This window comes from Eretmochelys imbricata, chromosome 6 (assembly GCF_965152235.1).
Source record: "Eretmochelys imbricata isolate rEreImb1 chromosome 6, rEreImb1.hap1, whole genome shotgun sequence".
NCBI classification, from domain to species: Eukaryota; Metazoa; Chordata; order Testudines; family Cheloniidae; genus Eretmochelys; species Eretmochelys imbricata.
In genome coordinates this window covers 59,861,500-59,876,103 of record NC_135577.1, presented here as the reverse complement: position 1 = coordinate 59,876,103, position 14,604 = coordinate 59,861,500, and the positions used below count along the sequence as shown (strand labels likewise).

The window sequence follows — 14,604 nt, the reverse complement described above, 5'->3', positions numbered from 1 at the left end:
TTTAACCAGAGGAAGTTTCTCATGTAGACAAAGACTTAATAATAGGAGCCCTCAGTATAGCAGCATCTCTGTGGTTACATCTTTGGGTATGGCTACACTGCATAGTTAACCTGGTTTTTAGCTCCCCACACTCTCCTCTCATTCCCCTACCCATGCACACAGAAAAACCTCTGATGCAGGCCCAAAGGTGCTTTCATTCCAGGCTATCTTACTCGCTTGGGATGGGAGTTAAAACCCAGGCTTTGCTTCAACTCAGGTTTGAACTCACCTGCTTTGTGGCTAAATCACTCAAGTGCTGACAGTCGTCTAGCACCCTTCCTGTATTCCCCTCAAAGGACAAACTAATTCTCCCATAATTTTATGGGAAAGAATTCTAGAGCATCTCCTCAAAAAATCATGAGATATACCCCTAGACATGTACGAGCTAGTGCAGAACTAGTGAGGACACAAAAACGCTGGTAGGGCTTTACTGTGGGGATGCTCACACCCGGGCTAGGCTAATCTGGGTGCCAATTGCCTGGGTTAACTGTGCAGTGAGACATAGCCTAAGATGGTACGGGCAAGACAGGCAGCCCTTTTGTGTGAGAATGATAGTGCCCACATTTATGCCATTTTCCTGTACCTGAACCAGGATATCTGAGATTCCCACAAAGATCCCAGTGTGCTTTTCCCTGTCTGAGATCTGGAGACACCTTGGGCTCGAAACTGAGTCCACAAAGGCTGGAGGATTATTTTGTTGTTTTTTCAGTAATCTACTACCACACTTTTCATAGCACGTTAGAGGAAGAGCAGTCAGTCCCTGCCCTGATGAGTGTGTACAGGCAAAGAGAGAGGGTAGGGAAGGGCATGGCAAGGGATGGAATAAAGATTGTGTCAGATGACTCCAGCACCCTGACACTTTAAAAAACTTGGGGTGAGGAGGGGTAGCTAACCTGGGGAGGGCAAAAGGAGGACAGTTGGGATGCTTGACACATGGGCTTAGAGTGGGTGGAGGGCACTCGCCAGTCTCCTGGCCTCCCGTTGAGCGCTCTGAATGAAAACTTGGCAACCGGGTCAGAGCAGGTCCTGAATGAAGAGGGAAAAAAGGCATTCCACTTCCACAGTTAATGAAATCAAACATACTCTGCTTTGTGCTGTCTGTCAGAATTCCCAGAGCCAGTGGTGGAGGTATGCAGCTGATGCTTCCAACAGGCTCCTCTCCCACGGGAATGAAAGCCAAAGGTCGCAGCCCTCTGGCAGTTAATGAGTGGTTAATAGGAGCATGGCAGAGGGAGCTTAGTTGATAAATGCTACTATTTAAGACCTGCATGTGAAGTAATGTATTAAATGGCTTTTGATTTCCCTGTCCAGGGAAAGAGGCAAGCTGACAGCGTAGAGTTAGAATGGACCTTCCCATCCAACAAATGGGGAGCAGGAAGAGAGAGCAGCAGCAAGAGCTCCGCCTAAAGGGGTGGCAGTGGGGGTGAGAGTTGTAATCTTGTTTTCTCCAAAATGTGCAGGGCACGCAACCTGGCTATATTGTTGCTCTGATAGCAGCAAGCTGGATTAGGCTCCCAGGAAGGGAGCATGCAGAGGGCAGGGAGCCACATTCCCTGTGCAGCATGGAAACTGAACAGCTGATGTGGGGAGTGGAGCATTTCACCATCCCAGAACCTGCACTAGGGGCAACACTGAAATCTTAGATCTCCAGTTGTTTGGGGATGATTACGGCAGTTGGCATGCATCCCTAATGAAGAGTAGGAGCAGCATGGATGGCTGTGGGGACTGTGTGCTCTTGGGGGCAGAGTGAGCTTCAGAGGACAGGATGGGAGTTTGGGCTCAGCACAGCTCTGGCCAGTAATCTCAAATGCCAAAGCAGCTAGGCACTTTCAGGAGGATTTCACTGCTAGATCTGAATGGCTTTCATTCCCAGGGAATGCCGCTGCCCTGTAGGCTTAGTTGTCAAGTTTTGCTGTCTCAGTGTATCAGGCAGAGCACTGGGGAGGATTGGTGAGTTTCTAGTCATGGGTTGCCATCTGTCAATAAATTCTGAAGAGTTTGTAAATAGTTGTCTCGTTGGCAGCTGCTTTCACATGGTTATAATGCTATAGGACTAGCTCAGTGAAAAATGTGATGACAGATCACGTTCTGCAGATTCTGTGCATGGTTGCGTTGACCTGTTTTCTTCTCTTTGGCTTTTGCATTTACTCTGAACTGGAGCCACTCATGTTTTGCTGGTCCTGGTCCTCCAACATGCACAGCTCTGCCAATACTTCTCAATATTCCCCTGTAGCCATCCTGCTGATACACCTCACTCCTGACCCACAGCCCCCCTCACTAATCCAGTACTGGGCCACTGATATCACAATCGCTCTGTCACTGCATTTGAGAACTAATTGGTTATACACCATTTATCCTGGGTCTCTCCCTGACTAGACTTTCCTATGGCCTGGACAAACATCTACTCTGGACTAGATTGAGACTGTTTCTGATGTGATCTGTATTAGATGTGAATCCAGGTCTGCAGATGTAATCCTGTTTCTTTCCCCTCTCTCAGACCCCTAGTGTTAACCAGCTGGATTCTCCTGCTGTGCAGCGATCATCTCCTGGCCCTTTGCTTCATGTGTCACTATATCTTTGTAGGTTTCAGAGTAACAGCCGTGTTAGTCTGTATTCGCAAAAAGAAAAGGAGGACTTGTGGCACCTTAGAGACTAACCAATTTATTTGAGCATTTGTATTTCTTTGTATTTACATTGCCTGTCCCTTTAAGAAGCCCTTCTGCCCTTACTCGGCTCACCACGCTCCACACACACTCCCATGCAACTTGCTGACCGAGCTTGGATCTCAGAGCTCTGGGGAGCAGTGCATTTTCCGGCTCTGTGCTTCCCTTCATGGGATGTGGGAGGCTCAGCTGCTCCCTGCTTCTACAGCACGTATTCTAGGGTGACTGGAACACGTGTGCATTCGTATCTTTTGAGACATTTTTCTCACTTTGTACTCTGTGTCTGCAGGACAGGAGCAGCACCTGAGGCCTCTTCCCTAAGTCTGCTAACTGGACTAACAGTTGCAGCATTTTGTGACTTTCCTAGACTTATCAGGCTTCCAGCAACCAAGCAGTGTGATTGCTGAAATCCCTGGAAGGCACCAATGCTCTACACTGCATGCCAAGGCTCCAGAAGAAGGACCCACTTGCTCTGCTCCAGACCATGAGTGACTAATGGAGCAGTGTGGATGATACACATGTGCATCTCTCCCTGCATCCTCGTGTGCCCCTTAACAGAAGTTAGATATGACAAAGTCCTATTAGGTCCTGTCTAGTCTGTATCAAACCTATTCTATGGGTAGGGCCAAGTTACATTTGTGGTCTAATAACCTGAGCTACATCCATCCTTATTCCACAGAAGACCTGCCAGTGCCAATGAGACGTTTGCACCGAGATTTATGAGTAGAAGGAAAGACCCTTGTATAGTAACTAGATGTTTAGTATTGAGTAATTGTTAGCATTGCCCAGTGCGGTAAAATGCTGCCAGACACCTTTTAGACAAGTGCTTTTTCTGCCCTTTGTGTATTTGGCCGCTTGGATGTATAGTTACCTGACATACAAACACAATTGGTAAATGCACGTGCAGCTGCGTGCCTGCCTCACTTGGAAATCTGGCCTGTGGCATGGTCTTTCAGAGCTAACACGCCACTGAAATAAAGGGGGCAGTTCACTGCTCTCTGGCTCAGGATACATGGATGCTGCAGCTAAAGGTGTAATTTCCAGCTCAGACAGATGTACATGCGCTAGCTTAGGTTGAGCTAGTGCACTAAAAGTAGCAGTGTAGGCTCGGCAGCACAGGCGGAGGGCTAGCCCTCTGAATATTTATGTAGGGTCTCTGATAGGACTGTGTACAGACAGCTAGCCCATGCCTAGACTACTATTTTTAGTGCACTTGCTCAATCAAAATTAGTGCGTGAACATCCACCTGAGCTGGAAATTACACCTTCAGCTCAGAGTGCAGAGATACTAGAAGACAGTACTCCATGACTGGGAAACTGTGCAGCAATAAGCCCTAGAAATGTTCAATTAAATTGGGCAGGATCTGAGCCTGTCCTGGGGGCCCACTGAACACCACCTCTGCATCAGGAGTAGACACCCTTATTGCAAACGGTTATGCCTGCTCAGCCAAGCTGGGTGGGCAGATTAGACAAGTGCTGAGTATTGTCTTGCAGTGTAGCCAGTAGGGGGCTTACGTGGAACAATCTCCCCTTCTAATGTTTTCCCCCTTTGGCATTTCAGGGCCTTAAACTCTGGAGTTGAGTACTACTGGGACCAGCTGAATGAAACTGTCTTCACTGTGCATTCCAGCAACAGGAGCACCGAGCGGCCTGGGTGAGTCTTGTGGGAGGTGGGAGGGTTAGAGGCAGCTAATCAGAGTGCTCCCTGTCTTGGTGCTTCCTTTTGGGGTTACTACAGCTGACAGTGCTGCATGCCCATACTTTTCCTCCTGTCTCCCATCCTACTGGCATCGTTAGGTACACAACTTCTCTCTTGGCACTGCCCAGCCAACGCCAGCTGGCACACCATTAGTAGTAATATTTGGTGCCCAGAGGGACAGATCCCGATACTGAAGTACATCTATCGCCTATGGCCCCTCCTGCCATCAGCACCCTTAAGCAAACCGCTGGGGAGCCATGTGTGGCTCACAGTATGAAAAGTGCTGTGTAAAGTAAATGGCACTGAACAAGATACCCGGAGAATAATGGGTCAGCTACAGGCAAAGACAAATCCATTAAACAGCTCCAGTGACCAGGAATCAAAGGATAATGCTAATGACTTTAATCCCTGAATTCCTGGTCACAGGACAGTTGTTTCTTTGTAACAAATTCTAAAAGCAGAGCTAGGTTTCCCCCAAAATCCCAAAGGGTATTTCATAGGCACCCAGGATCAATGGGGAATCCCAGTCCCCTCTGTCCAGTGATGTCCTAAACGTGGGAATGGGGCCACTTCTAGCTTCCTGCCCCAGTGAGGGGCACTCCCTCCCCAGGCTATCCGTCTGATACCTGAACTCCAGAATCCCAAGGAAATTGGAGCTCAGAGTGTGGTTCTGTCCAGGCTCCCACTGTCCCTCCCCCACGCAGTCCTAAATTCCCAGTCAGACTGCAGGGTGGGAGACAGAGATGCTGTCCCTTTTCTGTAGTGTGTCGTCCTCTCCAGCTAGGTGGAGCTCTTTCCCCTCCTTAGTCATTAAGTTCTCTCTCCTTGTGTCTTAGTCCTGCAGGAGTGTGATGTGCTGGAGAGCAGCAGCATGGTGGGAAAATCCAGGCTTCCCCTTTCTCTTGCCATCTGGTGTGGACACCAGAGGCAGGAGGACAGCTTTGAGAAACCTCTGATTCCTGTTGGAGGGCTGGGGAGCTGGGTGGGTTCAGAACATCAGAAGATTACAGAGCATTAAACAGAAGAATAGGAGCCATGTGATGAGGTGATCTCTTGCAGCCCCTTCAGCACTTGCAGGACAGGCAGTCAGAGGCCAGTTCAGGGAAGAGTCCCTTTTCACTGCAAACACTCCCACCTGGGGAGCTCCTACATATCAACTACTTGTTTCTGAAAATAAAATAAGCCTCATGTCCAGTCCTCCTGGAATTTGCACTGGAGAGAGGAGAATTGGCTGGCCCAGACAGCACAGGCTGAAGCATGTGCCAGAGGGGAGCTAGTGTGTGATGCTGACAAACCAAGAGGATAAGGCCAGGGAAGTGATGCAGATCATACACTCAGGAGCAGAAACCCTGCTTTGCCAAATTGCTCTGGAACCCAGACCCATCTCCTGAGCCAGAGAAGGGTTCCATAAATGTATGTTCCTGAGCTGCTTATTGTAATTCCTGCTCAATCTAGTAGCTCCGAAGGCCTAAAGTTTGTTTTATAGACTTGGTGGCATTGCTGGTATGTTTATGCCTCTCAAATAGCCATGCAGCCTATGGGGAGGTAACACTGGGTAAAGGACCCTATGACAAGGCCCCAGTGTGATTTAAACGTCAAGCAGAAAGTCCTGTGAGCAGCAAACCAAGGAGGGAAATGGCATTCATAGCATGATATAAGTGTCATTCCTTACTGCCTGCAAAGCAGTTAGATTAGACTACGAGATGCCTGGTTGGGATGGAGAGAAGAGAGTGAGCTGGATGCTGTTGTGTCATGGGAGGCTGAGCTGTCAGACCCCCCCATTGCTCCTGATTTATTTGTCTGTCTGTCTGTCTCCAGAACAAGCAGAGCCACATGGAGGACAGACAGAGACATGGGCCTAATGAATGCCATAGGTCTGCAGCCCAGGAACCCCACCACCTCGGTGACATCACAGGGTACCCAGACCCTGGCTCCTCTGCTGCAGAATGCAGAGACTCAGACAGAGAGGGAGGTACAGGAGCCAGGTGCTGCTACCTCAGGAACCGGAGAAGGTAGGAGCTTGGGTAGTATCCTCTCTTTGACAGAGCTACCTTGTGTTTGCCAGCTGCGTGGCAGGGAGCTCATACACACAGGATTCTGGTGACCCATGAACCCCTTGTGATGTCGATATTCCAACATCTGTCTGCAAAGAGGCATCTCCAGCCTCTGAGTTATCCTCTGCAGTGAGGCCTTTCTGAGGTGGAACCCCAGGGTCCAGGCCTTGATGGTTACAAGGTTCTTGTTTCCACTGGGGGTTACTCTACCTAGTTGGGCATAGCATTTTCCCTCCTGGCCCTCGCTTGTCAGCTCTGTGCAATAGTAATGGCCTCTGCTTCAAAGTTGAGAAAGAAGCTTTCTCTAGAACATTGTTCCTAATAAATAAGCTCCTCATGGTGCTGCTTCTACAGGCATCTCCCTGCTCCCTTCCCAGAATGGGAGACTGGGCAGTGCTAAGATTTTTCACTCTTCCCTCCCCTGCCAGTCTAGCTAGGCTCCCTCTTACCCCGTCTTCAAAAGCTGATTATACTTTCTGATGTTGTCCTGTTGCTAGGGCCAGATACTGCAAACCCTCTTCTGCCATTGTATAATCACAACTCCAAGGGTGGGCTTGTGTATCTGCCTTGGTTTGGGTTGCACAGAGGCTGTGGTTGCATTAACTCCTCTGTGAGAGCCCCGATGAACTGCTCAAGAACATCTCTGCCACGTCCCAGATAAAGAGGGGATGTGCTGGAGTGTGCAACAAAGCCAGGGATGGAAGCTTCCAAGGTGCAGTTCCCTAATGATGAAGAACATGTCTCAGAGCTCTTCCAAGTACCTCTAGTGTCAGGGCCACCTTACCTGTTCCCAGCTTGTAGCTTGGGAACTTAGACTTGAGTCTAGCTCCTATAAGGAAAGTGGCAGTGTAATTCAGAGGGGATGATTCTGAGTGCATTTAGGTTCATGATGAAGTCTGGGCTATGGGAACAGGCTCTGTGAACTATAACTCTGCTTGTTCTGAAGCTGAGCTAACGGCCTGTTCTGTGGCCTGTGCCCCTCCACTGTTCCTGCTACTGTAGCCAGCAGTCAGGGTGTGAGATACAGATTTGCACTACCCTGGTCCTGACATTTCAGTTCAGAATCAATTACGTGGGAAATGCCCTCCTGAGCTGAGAGTAGCTTCCAGGCGACCTGTCTCAGTGGGATCAGAATTAACCTCTTGGGAGGCTTAGTGCAGTTGAGGGCATGTGAACCATGCTGGAAGCTACACGGGCTGGGCAAATGCCAAACTCATGGGGAGGATAATTCTGTTCCCTTCTCTGTACCTGGCATGGGACCTGAGAAAAAAGCGAGAGGAGAGAAAACTATTGATACATAGAAAAGTGAAGGTTGGTGGGTGGTGCAGGCCGTGGGACCCTGAGCACCTCAACACAGCGACTGGAGATATGTGGCTGGTTTAGCTGTCCCCTATCCTTGTTTCTCCATGAGACCAGTGCATTTCTCCAACCCTCCTCTCCCTTGCTACTGTTCCAGCTGAGGGCTTGATTTTGTTTCCATTCTTAAAAAAGCTTTTCAGTCTTCAGACACAGGGACCGGTTTATGACAGCCCCTAACCGGTCTGGGAAGAGATTCTCTTCACTAAAGCCTTGGGCACTAGAGACTGGACATACTGGAGAAGTCAGACATGCTAAGCTGGCTCAGTGGGGAGCACTGGAAAAAAGTGGTGAGTGCAGGAGAGAGCTCACCATAGAAATATCTCTCTCTGTGCATGGGAGAGGAGGCAATTGAAGAGGATGGTTCTGGGAGTCGCATCCTCTCACCAGCAGTTCAGGTTGTCTATTTGCAGGTCCCTGTCAGGTGGGCAGGTTGATTATAAGAGTCCAATTAGAAATTCTCACATGCTTTCATGTACACGAGCACCCGGGGCAGGGACAGTTCATCAGTAAACCTGAAATAATGGCTGTGCTGAGAACCTGAGCATGTGAAATGAGAGCCTGAGCCTCTCCTCTTGTTCATGTGGAAGCCCCACCTTGCAATGCCAGCTCTCAGGGTGCCACAAATCTGGCACTTTGAGAAGAGAGGAGAGCGTGACAAATGCCCCCTGCTGTCCCCTTTGCCTCTTGCGGGCTGGCAGCATGGCCTCATGGGCTTTATTGCTGGCTCTGCCACTGGCTCACTGTGGGCAAATCACTTCACCTGCAAAATGAACTAACTCCCCTACCTGCCAAGGGGGTTCTGAGGGAATAAATTAATTGTTTATAGCCGGGAAGGAGGCACTAGAGATGGGCAGAGTATTATTATTCTGCAGTGGATCTTATTGATTCATTGCTTCTTCCCATCAGCAGATGCTTACCAAGGCCCAAGAGCAGCTCAGAACTTAGGAGCTCCTTAACTATAAGCCAATCAGAGCAAATGGCCCAAAAAGCTGAAATTCAGTGGCAGAGTACTATTGCAAGGAGGCCTATTCCTTTCCCGAGCACTGATGGCCCAGCCTCCTCTGAAGTAAGAAGGATGGTTTGGATAAACTGGCACCCTTGGCTCCTCTGTGACTGGCACCCCAATCAGTTAGCATTGTTCTGGGGTGTGATCCAGACCAGTGTCACTGCGTGCCCTCTAACCCTGAGTGCCTCTCAGTGTCTGCTGCAATAGCTGTCTTGACTGGGGGCTTCCAGCCAGCATACACGCATGCTCGGAACATCTGTGTGTTAAGTAGCCCTGGGTCAGTGCTCTGATTCCAGCAGCCTCTGTGTTACACCTCTGACACACTCTGGCATCCACCAGCCTTCGTTACACATAGCAAGATGACCCCAACATCCCGGTCCCAGATTTTCCCCAAATCCTGTGCTCCACATATCCAGCCCTCTCCTGAGAGGTTTTAAAAGATTGGTTTGTTTCTTTGAAGATACAATACCCAGAAGCTTGCCACGTTAACTGAAGTTAACATTGACTTTAAGTCAAACACAGCACTGGGTTGGTTTAAATTTAAAAGTAAAACAAGTTTATTAACAAAGGTGATAGGATTTGGAAATGGTTACAAGCAAACAAAAGTGAAAAATGCTTTCTAGAGACTAAGACTTGAACAAAGGCTGTAGCTTGTTTTGTTAAGGTAAGATTCTTTCACACTGCCTTCCCGCATGATGGCTGACCAACTCCTCTGGTCAGCATCTCCCACAAAGTCCGAAGTGTTGAGTCCCTCTGTCGTCTTAGGTGAAGGATCACTTGGGGTTCTTTGCCCCGCTCTTTATGGTGCAGTAAACCTTTGAAATGGATTCTTCTGAAGATTACCCCTCTCCCCCTTCTCCCCCCACCCCCAAAGTAAAGTTCATTCAAGCTGTAAGGAAGGTGATCAGCATGAAAATTCCTTGTTTCTTTCCCTGCTGGTGTTTGCTAAAAATGCAGATTGATCTGTTCCTGCAATTTCCTCCCCCTGCCATGATGCTGAGTAGTTATCTCCTCCCCTTGTTGGCTTGATGATCCTGTTTACCTTCTGTATAAATTGCAGTGTTATTGTCTCTTAATGTACCTTGGAAGTACCTTCAAGGTGGCAGTACCTTTGTTTAGGGTGAGGTAATGTTAGCCCTGCCTGGCACACACTGTTTGTAATTTTGAATTTGTCCTCCGTACATATGCGCAATAATACTAATGATCGGTATCATACTTTGTGTTGATATCTTACATGATACCTTTTGGATAGAGGTTATGACATTAGTGAGTTGGAGTAGATTCACCTTATCAGGCCAGCTGAAACTCACTACCAGATACCAGAGAGCCCATTTCCCTCTGGCCCTGGGGTGATGTTAGGTTCACAAGGTTTGGATAGATTGGGTCCTTTGGCTCCTCTGAGACTGGCACCCCAGCCAATTAGCCTGCACAATTACAGCATCACTGGCCTGCTCCTTCCAAGAACAAGTTAGCACTTTGCTCTAACGTAGCCTGAGCCACGTGGTAACCTTTGGAGTGTGCTCAGTGATTGTGTGAAATCAGCTGTTTTGTTGGTAACATTCCTTCCTTGATTTTACTTGTACTGTCCATGATTTCAAACAGTCTGTTTGTCCCCAGTAACATTGCTAGGTTGTCTGTAGCCTCCTTTGGCAGCAGATTCGGAAGGAGGTAATGCTGTGTTTTCTCTGAGCGGAAGCATCTTACGCTTTAGGGCTGCATCTGTGCTGAAGATCCTGTGGTTGCTGTAGCACTGTCGTAGCTCCATTTGTGCTGGAAATATTGGAAGCACTGGTGTAGAGTGGCCGCCAGTTTTATCCCACTGTATCATCTCACCCTGCCCAGAACAGGGTCAGGCTGTCATCAGCCAGTCCACCTTAATGCTCCCGCTGTGTCTGGCACTAACGGAGCTGCACATTGCACTGGGCTGTTCAGATGTCTTAATGCCTTTTTGATGGCTTTCTTGTTTTCTGCATCTGCCAAAATCTTCAACCATTCTGAGTTTCTGATGCCATTTTAAAAGGGAAACAGCGTTGTCCAATGGTAAGATCACAGGGCTAGAAACCAGGAGCTCCTAAACATGAATCCCAGTGCTACCACTACCTCAGTATGTGACCTTGAGTATGTTATTTAATCTGTCTGTAAAATGGGGATAAACTTCACTGGAGTACCTCCCAGAGTGGGTTGTGAGAATTAATTTGTGGTTTTGTGTTGAGCTCTGAAGATGTAAAACACTATATAAGGGCTTAGTATTACTATGGGAAGAACTCGGCAGGATGGATGAAACAGATGCGAGTCTGGGCAGCACCAAGGAAAATGTTTAGTGACCAGCTTCATAATGAGAGAGAAAAAAAGCAAGTGTACATTGCAGCTCCTTTGGAAACAAAGGAGTGGCTTTCTGGACCACCTGCTGTCCCCTCTCCTGGTGTGGGGAATTCCATGTCATGGTGCTCTCCCAGATATATACTTTCTGTGGAAAGAAATATGCAATGTAGCATCAGAAATCTAATTAAGTTTTCTCTCTATGTAAATACAGTCTCCTTCTCTCCCTGCTAAGCTCTGCAGACGCTTTGCCTTTCTGATGGTCTTTGTGCTTGCTTCAGAAGAATGAATGTACAGGGAGTGAATTTATTAGAAGCAAATCCCTCTAGTGCACATGTTGCCTTTTCCGTTAGTTAATCACTGCCTTGTGAACTGTGTCCCCTGTGAAGCATCCATGAGCCAGAGACACACAAGTTTGGGTGAAAGGCTGTGAGAAAGGCACTAAGAAATATTTGAAAGATGCTTTGACTCCTGAAAAATGTGTCTGTCTCCTGCTTCCTTTTAAGTTAACAGATGTAAGAGTAATTCCAATTGGGCTCTAACACGGAGTCTTTGTTAAACATTGGTATTTACTTTGCTCAGTTTCCCTGCAAATGGAGAGATGCAGTGGGGAGGGTCTTGCTTGCCTAATGGCCAAATTAAATCTCATTAGAAACAAGGAGGACCTCCCAACACACCGACCTTTAGGAAACGTGATTGCTAATCCAGACCATGTCAGAAATGACATGAGTTTGATGCGTTCCATCTTAGTCCCTAATTGACATTTGTACACATCACTGAATCAACACAATTTGGCCGAACTGGCAGTGTTTATCAGGAGAAGCCCAGGACTGGAATATTAAAGGAGAGGTGCTACGGGTTGAGCTTGAGAAGCGTTGGCAGAGCTGAGTGAGTGGAGCTTGTGCAACAGCCTGCCTGCCCTTAACAACATATATATATATCTGTCCCTCTCTTTTCTGATCACTACATTAACGTTAAACAAAACCAAACCCCTGATGGGACTCTGGAGAGTGGTGTTTATCATCCCAACTCCCAGCATCTGCCTGTGTTTGGGGGGTTGTAATACAGACACTTTAATATCCATTGAGCAGATAAGTGCAGTATGAGCGCATTGTATCCTAAAAATGAGAAGATTTGTTATCAGTAGGTCACCTTGTCCCTCTTGGGAGACCAGGGCAGGATGACTGTGCTCATGCGTGTGCAGCTTCTGGTCTCTCTGATCTGATTGTAATCCGTCCAGCCTGTTTTACAGCCTAGTATAAATAGCTATATGACCTGGGCCCTTAGAGGTGTCGTTTCTAAAAATAAAGCCTGGAAGTTGCACTGGGCTAGTATATGCTGAGCCTCACAAGCTGCAAATAGCCAAGTGATGTTGCATATGCCTGAAACATTCCAGCAGGATCCTGGAGTAAGTGAAGCATCCTGTAAAGACCTCAGCAGTGCTTGCAGAGAGCACACACATCTAAGGCCATGTCTAGGACTGGGGCTATGTCACTGTAGTACCATAGTCAGATGTGGTGTTGTGAATTCAGTTACTGTTTGTAAGAGATCCTCTGATGAAAAGGGCTAGCTAGAGAGGGTAGATTGTTTGAGTGGCATATACCATCGGATCCTTTGTGGTTCCCTGTCCATTTCCCTTCCCTCCAAGAGGTCAAACCGTGGATGAGAAATAGTGATGGTACGCTCAGATCTTCCCACCAAATAAATTCCACCCTTGTGTCTCATTTTGGCTATTCACTGCTGAGTAGTTTGTGCTAATGATCAAAAGAACTGTGCCTGCTCCGTGAGCTTAGTTACCCTTCAGTGGAGCTTGAATGTGGCCATGGGCCCTGATAGTCAATTAATAGATTCTAAGACAAGACAGGACCATTGTGATCATCTGGTCTGACCTCCTGTATAGCACTGGCCACAGAACTTCCCAAAATATTTCCTAGAGTAGAGCTTTTTGAAAACCTTCCAATATTGATTTAAATCCTTGGGCTTGTGGAAAAATAAGTGGCAGTATCCTATATGGTACCAAAATGAGACGTCCCTCACAATAGATTGTGCAGAACTGTGACCTTCCTGTTCCTTTCTTACGTGAGATGTCGACATTGGAATTATTCTTGATCATCTGAGTTAAAGTGGCTCTGAGCTATTGTTCCATGTTCTCAGCAGACTCATTTAATAGACATCTGTCCATCATTTACGTTTGGCTCCCATTGTTGAGGCTCACAACCATAACAGCTAAAGACTGACTTTCTTTTAAAAAGGAGAGTTGAGATTTTGGAGAACAAAATAACACCTGAAGGGAGGTGCCAGTATGCCAGGCTGCCACAAATCAGCCCAATCCAAGCCCTGCTGCCCATTGGATCCCTGCTAATCATGTGTTATGTTGCCATCTCTGCACCCAGGAATATAAACGTCGCACCTTTTGTATGTCCTGTGGAAAGTGCTAGCTGTATAATTCCTGCCTGCTGTCTCTTGGCTCTACTGGAGTCATTATACATTCCCAATTTGTAGTCTTGCTACTCCAAACAAAATTCTCCTCTTCCTAGAGCAGCCTGGCAGAGGACATCTGAGTTGGTTTCCAACCACTGGGGAGGATGATTCTGCCATACTCACTAATATGGTATTGGGGCCAGCTGCACAGACTGGAATCTGATTGAGGGAGGCAACCTAGTGACAGAGGATGTGGAAAAAGCTAATGTACTCAATGCTTTTTTTGCCTCTGTCTTCACGAACAAGGTCAGCTCCCAGACTGCTGCGCTGGGCATCACAACATGGGGAATAGATGGCCAGCCCTCTGTGGAGAAAGAGGTGGTTAGGGACTATTTAGAAAAGCTGGACGTGCACAAGTCCATGGAGACGGACGAGTTGCATCCGAGAGTGCTAAAGGAATTGGTGGCTGTGATTGCAGAGCCATTGGCCATTATCTTTGAAAACTCGTGGCGAACGGGGGAAGTCCCGGATGACTGGAAAAAGTCTAATGTAGTGCCAATCTTTAAAAAAGGGAAGAAGGAGGATCCTGGGAACTACAGGCCAGTCAGCCTCACCTCAGTCCCTGGAAAAATCATGAAGCAGGTCCTCAAAGAATCAATCCTGAAGCACTTACATGAGAGGAAAGTGATCAGGAACAGTCAGCATGGATTCACCAAGGGAAGGTCATGCCTGACTAATCTAATCGCCTTCTATGATGAGATTACTGGTTCTGTGGATGAAGGGAAAGCAGTGGATGTATTGTTTCTTGACTTTAGCAAAGCTTTTGACACGGTCTCCCACAGTATTCTTGTCAGCAAGTTAAAGAAGTATGGGCTGGATGAATGCACTATAAGGTGGGTAGAAAGTTGGCTAGATTGACGGGCTCAACGGGTAGTGATCAATGGCTCCATGTCTAGTTGGCAGCCGGTGTCAAGTGGAGTGCCCCAGGGGTCGGTCCTGGGGCCGGTTTTGTTCAATATCTTCATAAATGATCTGGAGGATGGTG

At 47.7% G+C, this 14,604-nt stretch overlaps 1 protein-coding gene across 8 annotated transcripts in view; it reads left to right on the top strand.

The window, feature by feature from the left end:
* The window catches only part of AMBRA1 (autophagy and beclin 1 regulator 1), a 198,170-nt gene that overhangs the window by 174,733 nt on the left and 8,833 nt on the right, over positions 1 to 14,604 (top strand). For 6 of the 8 annotated variants that reach the window (XM_077818615.1, XM_077818614.1, XM_077818613.1 and 3 more), the window contains 2 exons: positions 4,263 to 4,355; positions 6,219 to 6,412. In XM_077818615.1, the coding sequence (XP_077674741.1) occupies positions 4,263 to 4,355; positions 6,219 to 6,412 (287 nt within the window). Of the gene's footprint in view, positions 1 to 2,991; positions 4,356 to 6,218; positions 6,413 to 14,604 lie in introns of those variants that run through there. The other 2 variants (XR_013346346.1, XR_013346347.1) reach the window with 2 other exon arrangements.